We start from the raw sequence: 27434 nt of genomic DNA on the forward strand, positions 1-27434 counted from the left end.
ACCACCGGGGAGACAAGGATGACATTTCAGGCTGTGAACAGCACGGTCATGATTGTGTCCTGCTGAATCAAACAAACTCCTTGAGAGAAACTTTTCAACCAGAGTGAAGGCGAGAGGAAATCAAAAGAGAGTAGCCTATATTTCATATCTTTTTTTTGGATGTCTTTTTTTTGTCTTTTCGACATTGACTCCTCTTTCTCCCCGGATCTGGTCGGATCTGGTCTGTGGGTGAAGCGGGCTTCTTGGTGCGAGATAATCGGCAGGTGATGTGAGTTAATGAGGCGGAGATGCGGGGGGACAAACTCAGACGCGCTCCTCTCCGGCGGCAGGTGCGCAACAAGTGAGCGACGGGACACAACAAGAAGAAACCGAATAGAGGAAGTACGGGAGTCCAAAGTGGAAAGTTACTGGGAAAAGGAAGTAGATAAAATAGAAAGACTTCCCTGAACCTCGCTATGGACACCGGGCAAAGCGCTCAGGTCACCGACATGGGAGGGGAACACTCAGCCGGGGTTTGCCTGGTGGAGAGGGACCGGGAGAGGGGCGAGGTGTCCAGCCCGAGTCCACCCGCCAAGCAGCGCTCTCTGCGGGTGGTTTACGTCCTGAACGACGGCTTGAAGGCGGGGATGGCCAGAGGACCAGAGTCCGGAGCGCTGCAGTGTTTGCAAAGAGCCTGCGACTCAGAAAGCGCCCTGCTGACCACCGTCACCTTCGGACGGCTGGACTTTGGAGAGACATCAGTGCTGGACAGTTTCTACGATGCAGGTGAGTCTGTCACATTACATACCTGTGTAGATTATGAATTTCTATAGTTGTAAGTATGGTCAAAATAATGCATAAATTGAGCATAAGAATAATAATAATAACTTTATTTATATAGCACCTTTTAAAAACACAGGTTTACAAAGTGCTTTGAAAAACAGCAAAAACAAGAAACCAAACACAGAAGAACATAAACAACAGCAAGAACATAACAAATGCAAAATACTCAAAATAATTAAATACAATTCAACAGAAAAGAACCCAAAGTGCACGATACCCAACAGACATATATAACCCGACCATCACAAGAACCATTATAAGAACCCAGGCAACACAAGAACCCAACAACACGAGCTGAGATCAAGAGGAGCAAAGATTTAAAAAGATGTAAGAAACTAAAAGAGCTGAAAGCAAATCAAAAGATAACAGCAATAAGAAGATAAGAGCAGTAAAATAAAAAGAAACAAGTGGTTAAAGGATAAAAAAAAACAAAAAAACAATAATATTAATAAAAATGAAAAGTAAATATAAATATAAAACAGAAATCGACAAGTAAGTAAGATAAGAAATTACCAAGTTAAAACACAAGAGGAGTTAAGATAAGAGCATGTCAAAAGTCACACCGTTGCAATACATTTCCGCACTATTCAATAAAAATGGTTTCTGCTGAGCTTTGACCCCTCGTGACCTGTGATACATGTTAAGTCTTAAGTGTTGCATCTTACTGATAATATTTATCAAGACACCTGTTTGAGTTAAACTCTCATTTGCTGATGATGTCATAGTTCCTGGAAATCCTTCCACTTTTAGATAAGATACACTTTGGTAAATGTTTGGTTTATGCCCAGTAGAAGCATGTGATAATGAGGGGAACAGACATACATTTGACTTGTCATTGCAGGAAAAAAAAAAAGGTTCCCAGTTAGCCTATGAGCCTTCAGGCACAATGCAGGGCAAGGACTGTTTAACCTGTACTTTTTACATGCCCTGACATGACACTCTCAAGAACAACTGTAGATGTTGTGCTTTGCCTCTGTGCACTGCCTGTCAGCACCTGTTTGATTACTGATGCTGTTGACTCCTCTCTCCTCTTGGTTGTGTTGTTCTTCCTCTCTGATGTGTGTCGCTTTGGAATTAAAGAGTCCGCTAAATGAATTGTAGACATGTCAGAGGATCTGCTGCGTGAGAAAAGTTGTATTCAAAAGAGCACAACATGTTGAACTGATTCATTAGGACAGCTGAAGAGAGACAGGAAATGATGTGAGGAGAGAGTGGAGGCAGTCTTGCAGCAGAGGGCCATGGTCGGATTCAAACCCACTGTGGCAAGGACCAAGGGCGTAGGTTTGGATTCAACATTGGGGGGGGGGGGGGGGGGACAAGAATTTTGAGCGTCAAACACTTAATTTCCTGCATTCTGCTGAATTTTTATGCAACACTTTGTGCCTTTTCTGAATTAATTTATGGCGGAAATTTCTTTACTATGTATAGGAAATTAAAATTATTTTTGAATTACTATTAATTATTCAACTGTATTGTTCATAACTTTCTGCATATTCAAAACATTACAGGTGTTTTGGGATGTTTTTTTAGGAATCATGTACATCTCAAATTAAATCTATTAGAGAATGACACCTTGTTATAGCCTTAGTATCCAAAATGTAAAACTACATAAAAGCCGTTGTTATGGCTGACTCATCTTTCACTCACTATTTGGAGAAAATGCGGTCAGATATTGTCCGTGTTTATTGCACTTAAAATCAATTGATAGGCAGGCTATATAAAGAATAATATCATCAAGGCATGTAGATTGATAGCCTGCTGTTATTATTAAAATGTTGGCAGGCAGAGGACAGAACAATTACACAATGAATAAAGCAATAATGTAACACTGCCATACATCACAATGACAGCGGACTTTAAGGACTTCTGTTCTGTGTTGTTTAACACTTCACTCTTAATCAACAGCCTAAATCATGGTTAAAAGTTAAATGACTGATAACTTAAACGATGTTATTTAGTTTTGTTGGTTCTGGACTATACCCTTTGTACATGGGGCATGCAACATTAGCGCTCGGCTATACAGCACCCCCCTTATAGTAAAATGTATTGAAAACTACAGAAATCCCAATAACAGTTTGTACAGACACTCATGATCCCTACAGAATATCTGCGACACTAACACAATTCCATCAGCCTAATCTTATTGCACTTTTTAGCAGGTGTAGGCGTACAAACACGGTAAACAAAGACAGCTCATAGTGTGCTTTCCCTGCTAGATATTGGCTTGCTGCCATTGCCATTATAAATGTTAACATGTTGACAATTACAGTGATTTAAAAAGCAAATTCAGCATCTTCAGTACATTGAAATAGACGGATCTCAACTACATTTTACATTTGTTTCAAAAAGTTATTTCTGGGCCTTTAATGCCCTTAATGTAGAGATAGGACAGTGGATAGAGTCGGACATTAAGGACATAGAGAGTGGGGGAATGACATGTGGGAAGGAGCCACAGGTCAGATTTGAACCCGGGCCGCCCGCTTTGAGGATTTCAGCCTCTGTACACCGGGATCACGCCCTAACCACTCGGCCAACGGCATTCAATAATTTATTAATTTGATGCTTAAATATGTTTCTTGAATGTGCAAAAAATATATAACGTCATTATTGCCTAAAATTAGTTTTTTTTTGTTTTCACACTTTTTTTTTCTCGACATCTTTTCTTTATTAACTCTCACATCATTATGCATGTTTGAGTCTTTCTTCCTAATCTTTAATCCTCTTACAATGCGCCAAGGAAAATTAAGGACCTCCAAACTACCCGAGTGAACAAAAAAAAAAACAACAACACACAATGAAAGTCAACTGGAAGCTCTTTGTCATTCTTCACGACTTGTCATGCTGATAACGGTTTCTTTTATTTCCAAACGAGAAGCTTTCAACTTCTGCAAATGTCGTATTTTATTGTGTCGTGTCATATCGTGTTGTGTTCTGTCATATTGTATTATATGGTGCTCTCTGGTCACTTTATTGTTTTAGGGTCACTTCTTCATAAGACATTGACTCCATTGTCCTTGAAGAATGTGCTCAGAGACATTTTCTTTTCTTTGTGTTTTCTTCTCGCCTCCGTTCTTCCAGACATCGCGGTTGTGGACATGAGCGATGTGTTCCGGCAGCCCTCCTTGTTTTACCATCTGGGCGTGAGGGAGAGCTTCGACATGGCCAACAACGTCATCCTGTACCATGACACAGACCCTGACACTGCCCAGTCACTGAAGGTACACACCTACATGCACACACACACTCACACAAACACACACACACACAAATACATATTTAAATGCCCTGCTGGTGTATTTAGAGTTCATGCATGCCATTCCTGTGCACCTCTTTAGAACAAAATGATCCACAAAGTTATTTACAGTCTGTATTTGTGTGTGTGAGAGTGCTGGTGTGCATGTGGTCAGTGTGTGTGCAGTCCAGTCAGGGCTGCACTGTGTTGCCAGGAGGAAACAGCTGTTTCAAAGTATGAGAAGATACAAACTCAAGTGTGCCTCGAGAATACACACTTTGACTTTGACTTCAAGTCTTGAAATCTGATCTCACAGGCTCTTTGTTTTTTATCTCCCTACAGGACATGGTGGCACAGAAGAACACAGTAAGTTTCTGTGTGTGTGTGTGTGTGTGTGTGTGTGTGTGTGTGTGTGTGTGTGTGTGTGTGTCAGCGTGTGTTTCACAGTGATTTATGCTCACACAGTATGTTCTGCTATTTCTGGAATAATATTTTAGACAAGTACTGGTAGTACTCTCACGCAATGCATGAAGGAATGCATATCTACATGCTCTCTCTCTCTTTCTTTCTCTCTCTCTCTCTCTTTCTTTATCTCTCTCTCTCTCTCCCTCTCTCTCTCTCTCTCTCTCTCTCTCTCTCTTTCTTTATCTCTCTCTCTCTCTCTCTCCCTCTCTCTCTCTCTCTCTCTCTCTCTCTCTCTCTCTCTCTTTCTTTCTCTCTCTCTCTCCCTCTCTCTCTCTCTCTATCTCTATCTCTCTCTCTTCTGCACAAACCCTTGAACATTTGCTCGGACACTCGATCAAAACCATGCATGGCAGGATCCCCAGATAGAAACTTGTGTTTGTATTGGCCATTTATCGTAGTGACAGATTTTCTATATATTTTTTCTTTGTCTGTGTGTGTGTGTTTGTGTGTGTTTGTCTGTGTGTGTGTGTTTGTGTGTGTTTCTATGTGCGTGTGTAGAAGGCCTCTCGTCCCCCAGCTGTAGGTTTTCCCTGGGTTCAGTTGCCTCCAGAGTACAGAGGCTCTGGATTGCGTAATAAAGTAGGTACCATGCTGCACCAAGGCATGATGGGAGATACCTTGAGGAACTAATAATAACAATATTTTTCAGAATGAAAATGGAGAAGGAGCTAAAACACTGACCTCCCGATGGGATGTGACAGCATGCAACTCACAGAGTAGAAGAAGAATAAAATGACTCACAGACATGGTGGCTGTATCAGAGGTGTTAAGTGACCCTAAAAATAGACATAAATAACACACGTAAGCATAGTTAACAGAACTTATCTTTGCTGAAGTGGTCATGATGACTAATCTCAGTGGTGTCCTTATCCTCTGTTTACCGATCCCTTCTTCAATCTCTACCTTCTCCATCCCTTTCCCTTCCTTGATTCCTTTAACACCTGGCAACATCATCTTGCTTGTGTATCCAGCACTCAAAATCCAGACCTGAGTCCTCCTTTTCCTTGACAAAAAACAGTCTTGCTGAAGTGAACACCCCCCCCCCCCCCCCCCCCCTCTTTTCTTCTCCCAGGCATCCAGTGGGAACTACTACTTCATCCCCTACATAGTGACTCCTAACCATGAGTACATGTGCTGCGAGAGCGACGCTCAGCGCAGGGCCAGTGAGTACATGCAGCCCAGCTGGGACAACCTGCTGGGGCCGCTCTGCGTCCCCCTGACCGACCGCTTCACCAGCCTGCTGAAGGACATCCACGTCACATCCTGGTGAGACACATTTAGGCGTCAACATCACCACACAGAAGAAACATTTTATTCACCTGAGACGTGGTGGGTATCGCGTCTCGAAGGGCCCGAACTAACAGCTTTGAATTAGCGTCTGCTGCGTGTGTCATAACCTAATGGAGCAGAAGACACATTACAAAGAGAGAACATTGCTTTTGCTTTTAGACAAATCAAAAAAGGTTGACTTTGATAGATAGATAGATAGATAGATACTTTATTGATCCCGAGGGAAATTCAAAGCATCCAGTAGCAGGTTACAAAGACGAACATGACATGAAACATTTTTTACAAATTAAACCACAAAACCGACGCCCCCCCTCCCATACATATATATTAACCCCCAAAAAAGATTTAAAGAATACCCCTTGATGAATCAAACTTAAACTGTGCAATTAAAAATAGACTTATACAAGAAATGTACATAACCCGTGCAGGGATAAAAATACATGTGCAATTTAAACAATCTGTAATTAGACCTGAATATAAAAAATAAAAAAGTGTTGACCTTCTGAAGTTGTGTTGTTTATATATGTACAGCAATGTTTAAAAAAGCAGATAGTGCAAAATTATCAAAAAACAGACGTTAAATAACATTAAATTAAAGGTGCTATTTAAGTAATTGAGGTGATCATTAAAGTGTCCAACTATAGAGGCTGACTCTTGAGACAGCTGTGCAGATGGGAAATGGAAAAAAAAATGTTGATATGTCATTATTGAACAGTTATGTGTAGAAAATGTTTAAAACATGGTCTGTTTTTTCACCTGATTTAAAGATTTTAAAGAAGAGAAGAGGCTTTTTGTTATTACTACTACTTCCTGCATGTTATTGTCTTTTTTTTCACTGTTACTGTCTCGTTGTGTTTTGCAGTGCTTCCTTTAAGGACACCCTCCTGAATGACATCAGGAAGGCCAGAGAGAAGTACCAGGGAGAAGAGCTCGCCAAGGAGCTCTCCCGAATCAAACTACGAATCGACAACACAGAGGTCCTCACCCAGGACATCGTTATGAACCTGCTGTTCTCCTACAGGGACATACAGGTACGTCCGTCTTCATTTGGAGAAACACTGTAGGATAAATATAAACACAATTGCATTGCATGTAAGTTTAAGGCGTTATTCCATATCTTACCCACCAAGGACTACGATGCCATGGTTAAGCTGGTGGAGACTCTGGAGATGCTGCCGACGTGTGATCTGGCCACCCAGCCCATGATCCAGTTTCACTACGCCTTCGCCCTCAACAGGTAAGCTGAGGCTGGATTTCACCACAGCTAGCCTCTAGCTAAAGCGTTACCCGATATGTTTTCACCTCTTTTTCCCCTAGGCCTAACTTTATCAAACTAACTAAGATCTTGTTGTGTTTAAAATGTAATTTTTCAACTAAATATGGAAGTGGTTACATTTCTTCCTAACTAGAAGAAAACACTAGCTGTGCTTCACTAGCTAACGTTAAAGGCTTTATATGTGATTTTTTTGATCCAGCAGATGTTGCCCTTGAGCACCAGCATGAAACCAAAACAACTCGTGCTGCATTGTTGTGTTAGCATGCTAATGCTAGCGATCTTTATTATGCTCGTATCTTCACACTGCATGTAAATTTACCTGAAATGAGCGTGATCTAGAAACACAGTTAAGCAGTGAGTATAGTATGTTATTCTTCTTTTCTCTAGTCCCTCAATTAAACAACTTTTATACACGAGGGGAGGAGTCAGCCGGCTCTCCTGGCGATGTAAACAAACTGAAGATAGGACTCTGAAAACTCTGAAAACATCACAGACAGTGGGACTCGGGTGTTACACCCATTGTAGACAGTCATGACTCACAGAGTTATTTTCAGAGGATATACTTGATTTATATTATATTTAAGTAAAAATCACATATAAAGACTTTAACTGCTAAATTAGCGATCACTGAAATCTTACTCTTTTAACTCCCGTCATAGTTGTTATTTGTTGGGGTTATACAATCTGTCAGTCACATATTTGGATACGATATTTATGTTTATCATGCATGTTATTATTTTTATTGAAATAATAAAATCTAGTTTTACATATATTTTTTGTAGCGTTAAATCCTGTCATGATTAAGAGCATCGCTACGCAACATTAAACTCCTGCTAACGGAAGCTAGCTAGCAGAATAGTAACTTCCATCTCAGCTTTTGACTCAATGTTAGTATTATGATATCGTTTAGTCATCTTAAAACCACCTGTATGTTTACTTTGTGTGTCAAATTGTGTGGTAAATCATTGATTGAACTTTTAATTTCATTAGCCTGTAAATATGAACAGTAATTACAGTCAAACACAAGAGTTTATTTTTGATCTTTGGACTGAATTAATGAATCTTTCTAAACTTATTTCAGCTAACTTAAGAACCCAGCGCTGTATAACTATTAAAAGTATTCCTTGCATTCATTGATAAACTTGTGTATGTGCAGGAGAAATAGTCCTGGAGACAGGGAGCAGGCTCTCGAGGTGATGCTGCAGGTGTTGCAGTCGTGTGAACATCCTGCGCCGGACATGTTCTGCCTCTGTGGACGGATATACAAGGACATCTTTCTGGATTCAGACTGCAAAGACACTAAAAACAGGGACAACGCCATACAGTGGTGAGACAGTCTGCACTTTATAGAATATGTTTGGTCTGTTTCTTTAAGTATTTATAGTTTCAGTGTGTTTGATTAGCAGCCACACTTAATGTCAACTTCGTTTAACTCTGTTATGAATGTATTTTATCTTTCTGGATTAAAATGCTGAAGATCTGAATCTAATTATTTACTGTACATTTATCACCTGCAGGTATAGAAAGGGTTTTGAGCTGCAGCCCACTCTCTACTCGGGGATCAATCTCGCAGTCCTCCTCATAGTTGCTGGCCAACAGTTTGAGAGCTCCATGGAACTGAGGAAAATAGGTAAGAGTATCCTGAACCCGACACCAACTTGACTGATTATGAAATCCTGCCACAAACTCGGACGAATCAAGGTTTATTTGTTCAGTTGGAACTTTTGTCATGAGTCAGTTTATTTCCTGTGTACTGTATCTGTTTAGTTTCCAACACATGAGGACAATTTTTTGATTTGGCTACAGAAACGTTTGTTAAGTTACTTACTCGTTCAACTTAAGCTAAACAGTTTAATGTAAAAAAATGAAATAAAAATAAATAAAATGGGATGAATTTTCCACGATGTTTTCACGCGTATAATCGGTTCTCTTAGGTGTGCGGTTGAACAGTCTGCTTGGGCGCAAAGGCTCGCTGGAGAAGATGAATAACTACTGGGACATCGGCCAGTTTTTCACTGTTAGCATGCTAGCTAGCGACATCCCTAAAGCTACTCAGGCTGCAGAGAAGCTTTTCAAACTGAAACCACCTCTCTGGTAAAGTCATTCATGTTTCTTTTTTTCTACGTTTTTCAAATTCATTTACGTAATCATTAAAAAAAAAAAAGTGCAGTCTTGAACCTTGGTGTTTTAAGGAACTGTATGTTTCTAAAAAATTATGTATTTTAATGCAGCAGCATAACTGAAACGCATCTTATTTTTATAATAAGTATGTTCGTTGTTGGGGATATATTCTACATTTTGAGTTAGCAGGACGTAACAATCAAAATGATCACCATTCATTTCTTTAAATGGAGTGTGATGTAAAGGAAACACAGTTACTCTTCATTCTTGTTGTCCTTTATGATGCAGTTCTACTGTATGTAGAATAATAATACTCATTGTGACTCATTCAAGGTGTATTTCTTCAGGTATTTAAAGTCTGTGGTGCAGAACCTGCAGCTGATCCAGAGGTTTAAGAAGCAGTCGGTCGAACATTCGCCCCTCAGGGAGAGACTCAACTTCTGGATGGACATCATCGTAGAGGCCACGCAGGGAACGACCAATCGACTGCGGTTTCCTGTACAAACGCTGAAACATAATCCGATATGCAGATATTCAGATATGCAGATGTGTAGATGTGCACACTAACATCCCCGTGAATCTTTCTGCTCTAGGTGCTGATTCTGGAGCCGACTAAAGTTTACCAGCCCTCCTACGTGTCCATCAATAACGAGGCTGAAGAGAAGAACGTGTCGATCTGGCATGTTTCTCCTCCAGAAACTGTGAGAACATCACCACTCAGCCAAGTAGCTTTCAACCACATATCATTGCATTGTTACACCGACACTTATCGGTCACTTAGGGCTTTAGAAAATACCCGAGTTCATCCAAATTTCTGGTAAAGCATAAAATAAACCCAGTAGTAATAAGTTCTATTTCTTGCACTATTCTACACAGTTTCTCCATCTTTGTATTTTACACGGGGTTCATCTCATTATACTAAATCTTCATACATCAACATTCTGATATTTATAAAAGAGTCTTTGTTGGATTTTGGGGAGAATGTGGTTTACATCTGGGCTTCAGTTGGATGGAAATCTGGCCTCTTTTAAAGAGACAAAACACAACCAATATGTATATATTTAACGGGAGTTCTGGACAAAACTGTCATTACAGAAAGGAATCCACGAGTGGAACTTCACTGCAATGTCCATCAAAGGCATCAGGTATGTATTTAAAGATGGAGGTGAACGTGCACGTTTGATTATTTCAAGTGAATCATCTTAAAAAGAAAAAACTGACATTTTGACCCATTAATTAAGGGTTGAATATCTGACGTTTAAAAAAAAAAAAAGAATCTCGGCAGACGGCTGTGTTCCTGAGTTGTGTTTATTCTGAGGACGTTCACACATAGCCAAGTGTTCTGTTTTACCAATTTAGATTAAAGGATTATTCCAAGGGTTTCATGACGTCTCTTTCAAACAGTTAATTAATGAGTTGTGTTTTCTTATCAGAAAACCGGAAAGGGGAGTTTGAGGTTATTCCAGAGCAATATGTCACACAGAATAGCTAGGGTCATCAGATCATTTCATTGTTTTTTCTTCAGTTGTTTTATGTCTGCCTAAAGTCAGTTTTTATTCATTACTGTATTTCTTCCATATTTTTGCTCGTATGTGTCAGTATTTGTTGTCTGTTCATCGCCGTGTTTGTTTATGTCTTCATGTACAACCTTGCAATTTGAGGGATTAATCAAATGGTCAAATTCAGTTGAATAAAATAAATGTTCCAGTCTGTACAAAGTTTGGAATTATCTTCATTATGAGCAAAAAAAAAAGAAAAAGGAACCAATGATGCGTGCACATAACTATAAATTCAACTGCAAACGTTATGTACACGATTTGAGCCACTGGTTTTATTTTTTGCGTTTAACAAACTAAGTACAGTAACATATTCAACGGATGGTTTAAGAGAACATTTGGATTTGATCCACGTTGCTTCACATCATGTTTTTTTTTTAAACAAAATGTAAAGATTCATGTAACTCTACTCCTCTGCTCTCCAGCATCAGTAAGTTCGACGAACGCTGCTGCTTCCTCTACGTCCACGACAACTCGGACGACTTCCAGATCTACTTCTCCACTGAAGAGCAGTGCGGTCGGTGAGGACACACACCTCTAGATGTGTCTGTGTAGGTGTGTGTGCTTGTCTGTGTTAGTGTTTGTACTGTACGTTTGTGCGATTGTCTTGACATGACCACCGACTTGCCGTGGCTTGGGGGAATAACGATGTTATTACGATGTGTGCTGCTGCTTGTGTTGTCGATGTGGACGTCAGGTTCTGCTCCATGGTGAAGGAGATGATAACGGACGGGTCGGGGAACGCTGTGGAGCTGGAGGGCGAAGGAGACGGAGATACGCTGGAGGTCAGTTTGGAAAGAAGCTCAATTGATGTATTTAACAGAAAACATCAGATTACTCATTCGAGCATTTCTGCGCTACAGTATGAGTACGACACAGATGAGACAGGAGACAGGGTGGTGCTGGGAAGAGGCACCTATGGAGTGGTGTATGCTGGGAGAGACCTCAGCAACCAGGTCCGAATCGCCATCAAAGAAATCCCTGAGAGAGACAGCAGGTTCATCCGAGTTTACCCATTTCTTTTTTTTTTCTTCTTCTATTTTAGTTTGTTTTGTCACAGCATGCACGATGGATTGACTTTTCTTTCTGTGTGTTTAGATACTCTCAGCCCCTTCATGAAGAGATTGCCCTTCACAAGTACCTGAAGCACAGAAACATTGTCCAGTACTTGGGCTCTGTCTCTGAGAACAGATACATCAAGATCTTCATGGAACAAGTACCTGGAGGTGTGTGTTTGTAGGAGATTGTAAAACAGTCTTTTATTTGTGCTTCCTTTTAGAACTCAAATATTCCTTGTAGGTGAGATAGAAATGTATCAAAGAAACACCGCATCAAGTCTTTGTTTGCGTTGTACTTCAGTTCTAATTTCAACGCGGGTAGGCAGATAATCTTTAGATCTGATGATGCCTGTTTCAGAGATCGATGCTTGTGACGTCTCAGTTACTGGGCGGTCTCTCTAACTGCCTTGGTCATGTTCCCGTTTCATGATAGGTTTTGGACAATCCTTCTCTCCTTTCTCCAGGAAGCCTGTCTGCGTTGCTGCGGTCGAAATGGGGCCCGCTGAAGGAGGCGACGATAATCTTCTACACCAGACAGATCCTGGAGGGGCTCCGGTACCTGCACGAGAACCAGATCGTACACCGAGATATAAAGGTACGGAGACGCGCTTTAAAAAAAAGCGATATCGGTGAATGGATCAAGTGTAGCATCACTGTGGTGTAAGGATTATTTTGATTGTTCAGACTTCACCCCCAAAAAAGTTCTGAAAACAAAATAAAAATAGAGGTTAAAAATGTCAATCATCTCATTTGTTTAAATTAAAAGGAACATTTTCTCCAGCCAAATTTTGCTAGAAAAAAATGACAAAATTGTGTATTTGTTTAATTCAATAATGTGTTTTGTTCACACAGTAAAATCCAGAAGCGATGCATGTTCATACAATGTTAGGGAAATAAGCTAAAGAGACACATGTTTACGCTAAGCAATGCAAATCACTGGATGTAAATCCACCTCGTACGTGGCTCTAGCACAGTAGTTCCCAAACTTTTCAGCTGGTGACCATCAAAATAAAGGTGCTAGAAACTGCGGATCACCGCTGTCCCGAGACATGGTTCAAGCATTTCACTTTTCGCACAGCCGCACACACACTCTGCCAGAACAACCCCCCCCCCCTCCCCACCGGATTGTTGATGGACGGCTTGCCTCCTCCCACCCCCTTGCTCCCTATCCCTCTTCCTGCATCTTATCCCATCTCTCCCCCTATCCCCTTCCAAGCCCGGCGCAGTCTAGGCCTGTGAAGACTGTTTCGTCATGAGCCGGGGATCCAGCCGAAGATTTCTGCCTTTTAATAAGGCAGATTTTTCTTACCACTGTAACTTTTGCTGCTTTGCTAAAGTGCTCATGATGGATAGGCCGGATCTTTGTAACATAACAATGAGTAAGGTCTTTTACCTGCTTTTTGTAAAGTGTCTCGAGATAACACCTGTTATGAGTTGACGCTATACAAATAAAAATTGATTGATTGACTCTATAGGTCTATTCACTGGTAACACAAAACAGCCTCAAAATTATCAAATTGTTAATTTTGTAATTTCCCGTCAGAAAAGCTAGAAACAGAATACAAGTCATTTCCATTCATAGAATTAAGCACTGAGTGAGGGACCCCCCCCCCCTCTGGGTGTCTTGCGACCCCCACTTTTAGAACCACTGATCCATCAGGTTGAATTACCGCTGGTTGTTGTTTTGTTTTGTTTTTTACCAAAGTATATAATCCGCACACACACACACCTTTAGACAAAGACAGACCGGGCCATGAATGGACGTTTGACTGAACTTTACACAAGATAGCTCGCCACAGACGTTGACATCTGGCTGTATGTGAGGGTTAAATATTAACTTCATATTTTTTTTATCTGTGCCAACATATCTGTGTAAACAGCTCCTTTGTTTCCGTCTGTTTCTCTAATAGGGGGACAATGTGTTGGTGAATACTTACAGTGGCGTCTTGAAGATCTCAGACTTTGGCACCTCTAAGCGGTTGGCGGGAGTCAACCCCTGTACAGAGACATTCACAGGTAACTTATTAACTATTGAAAATACAATATAATAAAGATCGTTGTTGTCTTCTCAGTAACTGAAGTATGACTTGTATGTGTAAATACCAAGTCTCAAAATACTGAAATGATATTTAAAAAAAAACCGAAATGGACTTCAAGAAGTCAACATCTCTAACTTATACAAATATAAACCAATCTAACTTGTAATTTTATCAAAAAAGGAGACACAACTATTAAAAAGAACTCTTTACTAAACAACCTGGCTCACACAGAACGAGGAAACCGCACCAGAAATGGATTTATTGCAATAGACGCTGCCACATCACAAGCCTGTGGTTTAGTCTTCCCTGCATTAATGGAGTCATCGAGATGCTGCGGAGTATGAGTGTAAATATCAAATGACCCTCAAAATGTCAAGAGCTGCTATCAGCCTCTATGGAAACACTCAGACACACACCAGCGTGTCCCGATGTGTGTGTGCACGCGTACAAACATGCACATTCATTGACCATCTGGCCTTCTCCAGCAGCCACTGAGATGTGTAATTAGATTATCTAATCAAGCAGAGGCAGAAGGGTGTTTACCTTTCATTAGCAGGTGTGTGCGAGTGTGTGTGTTAGTGTGTGTGTGTGTGTGTGTGTGTGTGTGTGTGTGTCCTTCTCCTCTGCTGCTTCCCTCTCTGTCCTCTGACTCAGTCTTTTTATAGCGCTCACCATCTCTCACTGGTTTTATCATCATTTAGAGAGAACCACATATTCTAAGTCTCTGCATTGCCGACTGTGGATCAATACTTAGAGACAAAAATACTAAATGTTAAGGTCATCTTTGGGACTTTAAAATGTCATGTGCTCCGTCTTTTTCAGAGTGAAATGAACAATCAATCATGTGGAATTTGTTCATCTTATACTGAAATTTGCATTCAGTGTACAGCTTTGAAAGCGTGTATTCCCAATAACACATCTGATGTTGTGGCAGTCAAAAATCTGTGTTTGTGCTAAAACTCCAGTTTCTGTCACCTGTCCACACAGTTTCACTTTATTAGTCAGACAAAGATTTGCTCATTCTCGGTGTCTTTATTGCGTCTCCTTATCTGGTTGGAGATGGTTTGTTTGTGGTTACTATCGGCTCTTTGCCTACAGGGACTCTTCAGTACATGGCTCCAGAAATCATTGATAAAGGCCCTCGGGGATACGGCGCCCCGGCTGACATCTGGTCTTTGGGGTGCACCATTATAGAAATGGCCACTGGGAAACCTCCCTTTCACGAGCTGGGAGAACCACAGGCGGCCATGTTTAAGGTTGGTGTGGAGTACATGTGTTTCCTCCTCATAAAGGGATTGTTGTTGTGTTGAATATTTTGGGAGAAAATCAGGTCCATTGATATCTTTCCAGACAATCCTTTGGTGTTACTGTGTTTATCGTACAGGTGGGCATGTTTAAGATCCACCCGGAGATCCCCGAGTCCTTGTCACTGGAGGCCAAGTCGTTCATCCTGCGCTGCTTTGAGCCGGACCCCAACAAGAGAGCCATCGCCTCAGACCTCCTCAAAGACACTTTTGTCAGACAAACCACGAAGGGAAAGAAGAGCAAGATCGCCTTCAAACCGTCAGGTTGCATCATTAACACGCATGCGCAATAAGCAAAATCAACTGTTGACATTAACATCGATGTGTTAGACGTCCTTATTGTAGCCTTCAAGACATTGGTTCTCTTAGACCGGCCTCCCTTAGTGGGGCGCCCTGAGGATCTCAGGGGGGGCGCAGGTCTTTGTCTGTTCTGAAGTCGTCAAGATCCGATTTGCACACATTAAAGGAGTAATATTTAACTCTGACACCTAGTGTTTAAAATGGGAACTGCAGTCCAAATTCAAACATTGAAGAGATTACATTAAAGTTTTTTAAAGAAATAGATTCCTTATAAGTTGACATATTAAAATAACTTCTCAGACTCACACATGTCTTCTTCTCGTTTTGGATGATTTTGCAGACTACATCCACAACGTTTCCCTGCCAGTCCAGCTGCAGTGCGAGGCCGCCGGGAGCAGCAGCAGTGAGCACGGCTCCGTGAGCCCCGACTGCGACTCCAAACACGACGTCTTCTTCCAGAAAAAGAAAAACTCCGGCTCCGAGAATCTACTCAAACCCCCCAACTCCAACTACCTGAGGTTCGTATAGAGCTGATCCAGATGAACTGAGTCTAAACATTTTACAGGGTGCTCATTTTTAGTGGTGAGGCTCAGACTTCTTTAATATTTTGGATATTCTTTGATTCAGATGCTGCTGCTTTACAGAAAGTTCAAAAATATATTCCTGCCTGCAGCACTGATGTTAACCTGTCAGACTCAATTTGAATGCAAAACATACACGTATACTATCTTAACTATGGATAAGCGCATGAAAACTCCAGCGGGCGAAGTACAGAATGTGTGAAATGATGTGAATGTGCATGAGTGTGCGTTAAAGTGTGTGTATTTCTGTGACAGGTGGTCTTATCGTGCTCACAGTGCGCTCCGTTGCCTTTAACAACTCGGATGTACTGTAATGAGCTCTGATCATTTTATGAGCTTTGGCTTGCCACTGAGCATACACGCACAGGCACACACACGCAAACACACACACACACACACACCTGCGTGTGCACAGACAAGTGTGTGTGTGTGTATATGTGTGCACTTGCTGACTCATGCTGTCTCTGCACTTTCCTGAGCACACAGAGTAGCCAGGAGAGGCTTGTATCTGTAAATAAACTGGACACGGCGTCACACAGCTGTAAATCAGTTCTGTGCTAGATGTCTTATATTATATTGCAGTCGGATCACACTGTGCCTGTCTGGGTGTGTGTGTGTGTGTGTGTGTGTGTGTGTTGCAGTGTTCCAGATGAAGGTTCGGTGTCAGAGGACCGCAGTGCACCCGCCTCCCCCGAGGACAGGGACGGCGGTCTGTTCCTGCTCAAGAAGGACAGCGAGAGACGGGCCATCCTGTACAAAGTCCTCAATGAAGACCAGGCAAAGGTCATCTCCAACCTGAAGGAGAACCACATCCAGGTGTTGTTTCAGCCCCGTCATTAACCTTTATTTAAGCTGCCAAAGTCATCGAGGACTTCTCATTTACGAAGAAGTACGGATACAAAAAAATGCACAAATCAAACCGCTGCTATTGATCATACCAAGTCACTTTAATCATCACTTGTCACTTTATCTTGTCATTCTCTGCAAATACTGTCTCAATTCCCTGCATAGTTAACTTCATCATTCATTTTGTACTTGTATATACCCCCTGTTTTTATTTATCTTATCTAATCTATTCTGTTTAATGTGTATTTTCTATTTTGACCTTACTTGTCTGTGCTGCTGCAACGCCCGAATTTCCCCTCTGGGGATCAATAAAGTTTTATCCTATCCTAAACCAAGCAAACCACAGAGAACAATACCCAGTGAAGACCTTTGCACACCTCACTGAGGTGAAGTGATCAGAGATACTCGACTTGATTTGTCCAATAGAAATCGGGGAGTCAGTCTTAAGAGTGTGGTGTAAATGATTCCACGTTTGAGGAACAAGAGCTGAAGGCTAATTTTGCAAGCTCAGCGTAAATCCTCTGGACGTGAAGCAATAGAAAACAATGATGTGACTACTCCTATCTACACTATGAGCCATGTGCACAAAGTGTATGATTGGACAACTAAATGAATCCCCTTTCTTAACATAGAATAAAAAATATATAACTTTAGGTGAAAATTAATTTAAGGTCACATATTATGCTCCTTTTCAACAAGTTTAAATAAGTCTCAGAGCTCCCCAAAACAAAATCCACTCGATGCTATGCATTGTGCATAATATGTGCTTTTGTGCAAATTTTCTATTTCTGCATAATAATAAAACAGTTGGATGGAAATGCTTACCTAAAAAAAAAACTCATTATTGCAACAAAAAGATTGTAGCTTGCATTAGGTGATTATATAACAGCAGAGTGTAACAAAACCCTTTGGAGGTTTTTTCTGGGCACGCCCCAATGTGAGGAGACCCCGGGGTAGACCCCGAAGGTGCTGGAGGGATTATATGTCCCGTCTGACCTGGGAACGCCTCGGAATCCCCCAGGAGGAAATGGAAAATGTTGCTGTGGAGAGGGAAGTCTGGGTCGACTTACTGCACTTGCTGCGAGCGCTACCCGACCTCAGAATGAAATGGATGGATGGACAGAGTGAATCATTATCCAGTAGAATATATCATGATGTGCATATGTGACTTACAAGTTCACTGAAGAAGAGGCAAAAATGTCAACTTCAGTCACATTTATAACAATTATGGTTGTTATGAACGGTGTAAAAATCGTGCTTTTTGCACAAAAAATCTCTTTTTGCATTTCTCCATTAAGCTCCATATTAAAAATGTTTAGATGGGCAACATAGAGTTAAAGTTTAGAATCCCAAATAGAGAGCGGCCATGTTATAGGCAGGCAAACAAACACAAAATATAGATAACAATTAAAGGAACTGCTAGAAGCTCTCGTTTCTGGAGGTTGTGGTTATGTGTTGGTCTCGTCTATAAGACCACATTAATAATGGAAAAGCTTCAGATGTTTTTATCCCACCTGTTAGAACAAGTCGCTTGGACCATATGTGTAAACTTTATTATATATATTATAAAGTTTTAATATCATTTAAACTCATAACACAAGACAAGAAGCCTGTATTCGTTTTCGGCCACGGTGTCTTTTTGGGTACAACCACCAGGGGGCACAAGAGACTGCTTTACTGACCTGCCCTGGTAGACTTTGATGGTACATGTTATTAAAACCTTTGAATGGTGTTAGTCGAAGCAAATGTTTGAAAGGAATATTTAAGGTCTAAAAACCTTCATTTATATCAATCTGGCATGCATTGTCTACCAACTATCAGACTTTTATGCTTTCCATTGGCACATTGATTCCCCGGTGCTCAGTCAGCATCCACATCTGTGAACATCTGTGTGATGGTGTACATGTATGTGTTTGTACAGGGCATTGAGGAGCTCCAGCTGTCTGTCGACCACATCAAGCAGATCATCTGCATCCTCCGAGACTTCATCCATTCCCCCGAGAGGCGCGTCATGGCCGCCACCATCTCCAAGCTCAAGCTGGACCTGGACTTCGATTCCACCTCCATCAACCAGATTCAGCTGGTCCTCTTTGGCTTTCAGGACTCGGTAAGGCTAGCACAGCCTAAATCCCTACAGAACCTCATACAGTACATCTGAGTATATATCCCCTATATTTCAACAGGGGATTTGGCCTGATTAATTAACACACGTGTATTACTAAACAGCTACCCATAGCTGCAATGGTACACTAAAAACAGATTCTAATAAGCCTTATAAAAATTATTTTTATTGTATTCAGGGTTACAGGGGATGAAAACAAGTAAAAGAACATTTAAGACACAAACTATTGTTGTTTTTAAAAATTATATGTGTAGCTAACATCAGTTTTTTTTAATTCAGATTTAGTTAAACATCTTCCTATGTACTCTAGAAAGAAATGATTTAAGTATTTTATTTTTTTTTTAAATGGGACTCTTGTTTTGATTTTATTTCTAAACATTCACACACAGGACTACAATATGGGTTGTACGATGGTGCAGTGGTTAGAGGTGTTGCCTCAAAGCGAGGAGGTTCCTGGTTTGAAGCCCCGCCTCTCTGTGTGGAGTTTGCATGTTGGTTTGTGGTTGGCTGATGGCTGGATAAAGGATGGTTAGAAGACTATTATATTATAATTATTGTAGAGTGTAGAGAGGAAGGGCCTTAAAAAAGTGCAAGCAAATTGGAAGACAAATGTCCTGCATGTTGACTTTTTCAGATACAACTGTAATAATGCTGCCCATACATGTCCCGCATTACATGTATGCAGTTCATTTAAATTTCGAGCTGCATGTGATTAATCAGACTTGTCAGTACAGAGATGTAGAATTAAATGCAACTAGTGTGATTTCATTGTGTGAGGGCGTTATCTTAACTTTAAATATATATACTTGTTTCTTAATGTGTGACGTCCTCAGGTAAACAAAGTCCTGAGAAACCATCACATTAAACCTCACTGGATGTTTGCCATGGACAACATCATCCGCCGAGCTGTGCAGGCTGCCATCACCATCCTGATACCAGGTGGGTGCATCAGATGGCTGCAGTCTAAACTGAGTGTTCACCTCCATCTAATGGACACACGCAGAAGCGATCTGCCATGTATCTGCATGTTTATACATAAATATCAGGGTAAATATTCATGAGATGTCATGTGGACTCAAAACATAAGGTCCTGTGTGAAGAGCCCTGCGGTTGAAAAATACAGTAACATTTGGTGACCTTGAAATTGACCTTCAAGCATTTCCCCCTCAGAGCTGCAGACCCACTTTGGCCCGGCGTCAGAGTGCGAGGGAGCAGAGAAGGAGGACGAAGTGGATGAAGAAGAAGCAGAGTTCGGTCCTGTTGTAGCTCCTCACGCTGACGACTCCGGGACCGGGACCGCTGACCCCATCCAATCCGTGACCAGTACGCTAAACTCTGCCCACTCCCAGGAGCAGCAGCGCCCGTATCATCAACTTGCCGCTCAACTGGGGAGGCTCAAACAGGAGACCAATAGGTAAGAACTTTTTCTTTGTTGTGTTGTGAAGACACACACAAAAAAATTAACAATAAGAGTTAAGACAAGTTTATTAAAACTGAAAATCCAAATCGATTGTCTCAAATGTGTTTAAATGAATTAATTTAGAGCCTTACATGATGTTATTTCTTTTCTTAGGAAAAAATATACAAAGAAAGTTAAAAAAAAGCACTTTTTTCATGAAAATATCTAATCTTCTTAACTTTTGTCTTAAGTTCAGAAGAAATCAGCACTTAAGACATTTTTTTTTTAAAAGAAGGTTTTGTGAATCCGGCCCCAGATTTCCGTTTATTTCCCAACAAGCAACAACAGCATTTTATTGAAATAAAACATTCACAGGGATTTAAACCCATGCATGCTCCTAGAGTCTTTATTATATGAGTAAAGTTACGAAATGCAACATACTAGCACAAAGTCACACCTCTGCAGATCACTGATGCAAAAATAGAAAACAATAGGTATCTCTAATTGAACAGCCAAAGTTAATTTTCTTTTGTTGTTGGAAACTTCAGTTGAGGAAATGCTTTTGAATAATTCAACTTTCTTTCCTGCACACACACACGCACACACACACGCACACACACACACACACGCACACCCACACAAAGCAAATTGCCTGAAGGCATGCTTGCTTTGTGAGAAATCAAGTCTCATGAATAAGAGAGGTCATGAGACAAAGAGACTGTACACCTACACAGACACGGAATGCCCGCACGCACGCACACACACACACACACACACACACACACACACACACACACACACACACACACACACACACACACACACACACACACACACACAAATAGAAAACAAAAGAAAGCTCAGAAGCTTAGAAACCTCTAAGGTTGCATGTCACACATGTTGAATACCACAGAGTGACGACACACGCTGAGGTTACATCACTAGATGATGTTAAAGTCAAAATAAAAAGCTCCACCACAAAATCTCCACTTAACTAAAATCTTAACCTTCTACCATTTTTAACCACTCCAAGAATTTTTAAATGACACCAGTTAGAATGAAAAACCAAAGAATCGATGGTAGTTTGGGCACCGGGCAAAGGTTTCATGAAAGTCATATTGAGAGGTAAAGTCCTAAATCAAATTTGTTGATCCCTTGGCTTTTTCTTCTGTGGCATCGTCAGGTTGACACTTTTGTGTTTGCCTTAGAAATAGTCACCAAAGTTAAATTGATTTCCATGAAATTTGGCTTAAAGTTTCATGGTGCAAAGAGGATGCACCCAAGAGACTTACCTCAGAAATTAAATCATGTATGTTTGTCTGAAAATCCAAATCGATTGTCTCAAATGTGTTTAAACAATTTAAAGGCTTACATTATGTTATTTTTTTTCACAAATATTTGGATTTGTTTTACATTTATATAGATTGAAATATATTTGTGTGTGCATTGAAATACATTTATTAATCCTTCTGTGTGCATTTGTGAATATTGAGACTGATCTAACTCCATACAAAGGTTCATGGTGCAAAGAGGATGCACCCAAGAGACTTACCTCAGAAATTAAATCATGTATGTTTGTAGTGACACTTCATGACATCAACAATACAGGATGTCATGAAATTCACAACAAACATTATTTTTTCTATATCATATAAATTTAAAGGGCTAAGTACAGTCCAAGCTGGTAGCATGGATGTAGACTGAAAGTTCAAAATGAGTTTCACTTTCTTGACTTCATGTTTTCTTGCCACGCAAACACACACAAAAAAAGAGAAAAGGTGGGGGGCAAACATACTGAACGCCTTTCTCCTGGAATGCTCCTCCAGTTTGTGTGATGGCAGAACCAAATGATACTAATGAGAGGTGATGAGCATGGAAAGGCTGTAAGAGCTGGCAATGATTGGGGAATACTTTCACAACCACACATTATAAAAGTGAACATCCAAAGCATTAAAGAGACATTTGAGCTAACTAGAGAGGGAGAGAGATGTAGACCTTTGTAGAGCTCACATTTTAAAGTGTCCACTTTCCAAAACACTTGAATACATTGACTTTACTATTCAGTGAATGACGAGTCTCGTATCAGTTCTGTCCATTTTGTATGTGAAGTTGAAGTTAAGTGGTCCCCGCCTTCCTCTTGGCTGAGGTCCACACACCACAGCCTTTGTGGTTTCTTTGTTTATTTTCTTAAAGACTTCCGCATTGGATGGTTGCGTTCATCCAAGCCCTCTTTAGTGTCATCAAACCTCCTTTGAAATATTGCGATATGGTGGAAAGTTTGTGTTTATTTGTATTTTTGGATTACACCATGATAATATTTAGTTTACTTCAAAATGAAAAGACAGAGGGGGGTGCGGGTAACCTAGTGGTTAGTGCTCGCGCCCCATGTACGGAGGCCATAGTCCTCCAAGCAGACAGCCCGTGTTTGAATCCAACCTGTGGCTCCTTTACCCGAGCCGCTCCACTCTCTCTCTCTCCCTGATTTCTGTCTCTATCCTCTGTCCTCTGTCAAATAAAGGCATCAAAAAAGCCCCCCAAAAAAACCTTGAAAATATGAATATGGACGCGTTTGTATTTTGATTTCTTTTTCTTGGTATCACTTCCACCTGTGTGTAGGCGGTGAGCCTATATAAACAACCATGCGTCGTTGGAAATGGTTCGCTTGCTCTGTTCTTGGGCAATAAATTCCACGTTAATCGAGTTCAACCTGTCAGGAGCTGCTGTGCGTCAGGACTTCTTAGGACATATTTCATCACTCACATTGCATGATCAGATAATGACGTTTATTTTTCTGATTTACACTCTGTCATTGAGAGACATGCCTCTGCCGCCCCCGTATAAACACAAGGAAGGGTTCTCCTCTCAATCATTTGGAAACCTTGAAGAGTTTTACCCTCTTTTCACTGATCTAACAAACATTTGGACAAATTGAGCAGATTAGAAGTTTATGTCTGTGACTGAAAATACATCTATCTCCTCCAGACGGATGTTAGGATATATTGTGCTTATTAGACCAGTAGTAAGGAAACTTGTTCCATTACATGATAACTGTGTTGGACTGATTCATTACAAAGTATAATAAGAAAAAATGTGCATTATTTTACATGCGCATAGAGAAAGTTTTGTATGTAGATTTTGGCAGGTGGATATTTTTATAAATCATACTTCTGTATGACATAGTATATATCAAACTACAGCCTGGTGCCACATTTGTAAGGAACATGCATTTGTGGGATGAGCAGCAGAGCTGAGCATGTGGGTTGCGCCCAAAAAAAATTGCCAAATCTTCTCTGCCAATGCCAAACAGCTTATTCTGGGTTATTCAGAAGTGTTGTTACAATAAAGAAATAATCAACCAAACACAAATTTCCTTACTTTTTGTGCGATTTTTATTATGTATCTTTATAGTTTAGGCTTTTTTTTTTTTAATTGTAATCCCAGGTTAGTTTTTGATGACCAGGATGATCAAAATTCACTTTTTAATGCGAAAGGTATTTTGTTTGTATTTTTGTAGGTTTTTCAAATTTAGCTCAAGAGGACAGAGCGGAGGAGAAAGGAGCAGTTTTTTTTTGCTTTATGATCACTTTCTATTTCCCTGAGCTCAACACACATCAGTCCCAGACCTCCTTACTGAACGCCTGTATAATAAAGATGTCACAGTTTTCTATGGTGCCCCCTGCAGGCTGCTGGAGGAGCTGCTGCAAAAGGAGAAGGAGTACCAGCACGTCCTGAAGTCCACCCTGCAGCAGAGAACACATGACCTGGAGCTGGTCAGAGTCAGACACAAACCACCGGGTAAACAAACTGACCGAACGTGTGTGTGTGTGTGTGTGTGTGTGTGTGTGTGTGTGTGTGTGTGTGTGTGTGTGTGTGTGTGTGTGTGTGTGTGTGTGTGTGTGTGTGTGTGTGTGTGTGTGTGTGTGTGTGTGTGTGCGCGCGCTTCCCTTCCTTTTCAAATCCTCCATTTGTTTAACAGACATCTCACCTCCATCCATCTTCCACATCCCAGCGGACCACGAGCCAGATAAGCAGCTCACCGATTGGCTGAAAGAGCAGGGAGCAGAAGCTGACACAATAGATAAGGTAGAGCACCAATTAGCCTTTGAACATTCGTTTATTACCTAAGCACATTATTTTACACATTAACCTGATGGCTGAGTGTGCTTCTATTGCAGTTCGTACTGGAGGAATACACACTGACTGACGTTCTAAATGAAGTTTCCAGAGATGACCTCCGCTGTCTTCGTCTACGGTATCAACAAACATGTCATTTTTTTGGTCTTAATAAGTCTTTAAAAACTATGATGTGAAGATGTGTTGACAGTTCTGAAAGTTTAGAACGATGAAACACAAATAAAAAACGGTGTATTTGTTTCATTTAAATGGCCTCTCATACCTCACCTACTGAACCTTCAAGGCCCACACTCTGGGAAACCCCCCCGGTCTGCAGGTTCTGAGAAACAACAGGGTTTCATTGACATTTAGATACCAAGGCCATTTAGTAAACTTAAGTGTTTGTAAAGCTTCAGGCTATCTAGATGTTAAGTTTGATTTTTCACAAAAGAAATGTCCAGCTTTCACATCATCAAGAGAAGAAACCTTAAAACGTGAACTCAGCAGGCGTGGTGGGCTCATCTTTGAAAGCTTTGACACATCAGTGTGTCATTAACAAATAGTTATAGAAAAGATTTCCATGTGTTTTAAGCCTGCTGATCGTAATTACTGTTAAACTGTGAGACTTTTTTTAATCATCTCTCTTTTTAAACGCTCTACACACCGTCTTATACTACCTTAGATTTAGATTTAAAAATAAACAGATGATAAGTATTTCAATCCAAAAGAAGCAAAAAAAACCTTTGACATCCTCATATAGAATACGTTATGCATACATCTATCATATTTCATATTTCTTTCCTGGTAGGGGTGGCGTCCTCTGCCGCATCTGGCGGGCCATCCAGCGGCACAGAGAGCGAGAGAGGCTGAGGGTTGATGACCAATCAGAAGATGATGCATGAGGGGATACAGGGACTACAACTGTGGAGGACTCTTGATTTGCAGAAACACATCTGCACAGCGTCAGCCCTTCACTGCTGCCTCTACTCTCTTCCTCTCTCCCCAGTGCCTTTTCATGTTTAAGTCTCTCTTTTCACACATGCAGGACTGACTGAATCTGTGTTTCGACTGCTCGGCTTCACACACTGTCACACTTGACCAAAGCGCTTAAGTGCAGGCACAACTGTATGTATTTGTGAGTGCATTTAAATGTCTACGTATGGCAGCGTCTGCAATGACAAATTATCGGTAATATCAATTTACATACATTCTACTCAGATAAAACATGCTAAATCACTTTGAAGATTTCCATGACTTTTAGACTGATCTATCTGTCCAACGTCTTTCCAAGTGTGTCCCCTTGTTTTATTTTGTTTTAAAGATTTTTTGGGGGCTTTTTGCCTTAATTTGATAGGACAGTGGAAAGGCCGGAATCTATGGAGAGAAAGTGGGGAATAAAATGCGGGAAAGGAGCCAAAGGTCGGACATGAATCCGGGCTGCCCGCTTGGAGGACTATAGCCTCTGTACATGCCAAATTTTAAATTTGTGGAAACCGATAAAGTCTTTGTTTTATGTGGAATACTTTCAATATTTAATATACCCTTAGTCCAAAACTGTGCAGTGATGATCCTCCACATATCACTGGGAATCCCTGTCGATGTCTTTTTGAATACTAATGCCAACGGAAATCTCAAGGCCTTAAGTTTTGTAAAATAATGTGGCAACATTGATGATTTATTGAAGCATGCACATACATCTTGAACGGTCTGCATCATCGCCTTTACATTTCTACGCATGTTATTTATTGTGCATTGTGTTTTTAATGAAATTACTTCAGTTTCTTCTCTGTGTGTACCTGTATCTATGTTTTTTTTTATTCCAACTGTTTTATGTGCTTGTCAGTTTCATGATGGCTTTACAACTGCAATAAATCAGGAAGTTATAAAAATAGTTTTCATTTTTCGGGTTATGGTATAGCCTATATTCTTCACATGTGCTTAAATACAGTAGATGCTTAAATATTTTAATATTGTGATTCTTTTTGAACAATCGTCAGGTCCAATACAGAGGCCGTCAATAGGTATCCAAATTTTAAATAGACAGTTATCTACAGCCTGAGATGGTAGTTTACACAAATCTCATTTCACTGACGGGTTGTTTGTGTATCCTTCATGCCTGAGTGTTTAAGCCTATTCTACTTTCACACTCCTTTACTCTGTTAACAGTAAACAGTAGTTTAAATAGTGTTCAAATAACACATTTCAGTATTTGGTTACATCCGGTGCGCTATTGATCTTTGAAGGAAAAGCATCTGATTTTGAGTATAAATGGGTCACTTAACCTGCCAATCTGTAAGATTATACCACAGGTTGTGTCTAAAAACCCATTGTGTAGGCTACAGTCTACGGTTAAAAAAGGGTTAGGCTATAATAGATGTAGGAAAGCTAACATCAAAGGGACCCTCAGACATTTTTGGATCACAATATTTTTTTTCAATTTAAAGTAATGTAGAATTTTACTTTAAATTGTGTATAATAAACCAAATATAGGTTATTATATAGATAGGTCTACTATATAAATTACGTATGTAATGACGTTTCAGTGACGAAAGTGACGTTAACCGTTGACTTTGCTGTTGCTTGTTATACGATTGTTGACTGTGAGTCAGCCATTAAAAGTGTGGAACTGGACATAATTACAAATTAAAAAGTACAACACAAGCAAGGATCTAGACAAAAAGGGAACAATGTCAGTAAGAGCAAACGATCAGCTTTGAGTCTGATTGGACACACAGGTGCTGACAGGAAGTGACCAGAGGCAAAGCACAACATTGAGGGCAGTTCTTGAGAGCTCTAATCAGTATAGAAAGCATCTTATAAGTCGTCGTTACCAAACAAAAACCATCGTCATTACCATCATCATCATCAATAATATGGAGACCATCATCATTAAGTTAGTAGGTATTCATG

At 40.5% G+C, this 27434-nt stretch overlaps 1 protein-coding gene across 2 annotated transcripts; it reads left to right on the top strand.

Annotated features, from left to right (window-relative positions):
* On the top strand, positions 1–26422 carry map3k15 (mitogen-activated protein kinase kinase kinase 15). Of its 2 annotated transcripts, XM_061064344.1 has the most exons (30): positions 1–765; positions 3901–4040; positions 4397–4420; positions 5018–5098; positions 5592–5785; positions 6672–6840; positions 6940–7046; positions 8242–8412; positions 8603–8715; positions 9020–9179; positions 9554–9704; positions 9800–9907; positions 10302–10351; positions 11188–11283; positions 11460–11547; positions 11626–11759; positions 11861–11988; positions 12285–12415; positions 13731–13836; positions 14958–15115; positions 15244–15427; positions 15804–15981; positions 16686–16860; positions 18812–18997; positions 19846–19951; positions 20183–20426; positions 24094–24206; positions 24388–24494; positions 24587–24663; positions 25333–26422. In XM_061064344.1, the coding sequence occupies exons 1-30, from the start codon at positions 456–458 to the stop codon at positions 25424–25426; spliced, it is 4083 nt and encodes a 1360-aa protein (XP_060920327.1). In that variant the 5' UTR covers positions 1–455; the 3' UTR covers positions 25427–26422. The 2 variants fall into 2 exon arrangements, with proteins under 2 accessions (XP_060920327.1, XP_060920328.1); XM_061064345.1 differs by lacking the exon at positions 5018–5098 and having other exon boundaries at positions 2–765.
* Positions 26423–27434: the final 1012 nt, after the last annotated feature.

This window comes from Labrus mixtus, chromosome 19, assembly GCF_963584025.1.
Source record: "Labrus mixtus chromosome 19, fLabMix1.1, whole genome shotgun sequence".
In the NCBI taxonomy this organism is placed as follows: Eukaryota; Metazoa; Chordata; class Actinopteri; order Labriformes; family Labridae; genus Labrus; species Labrus mixtus.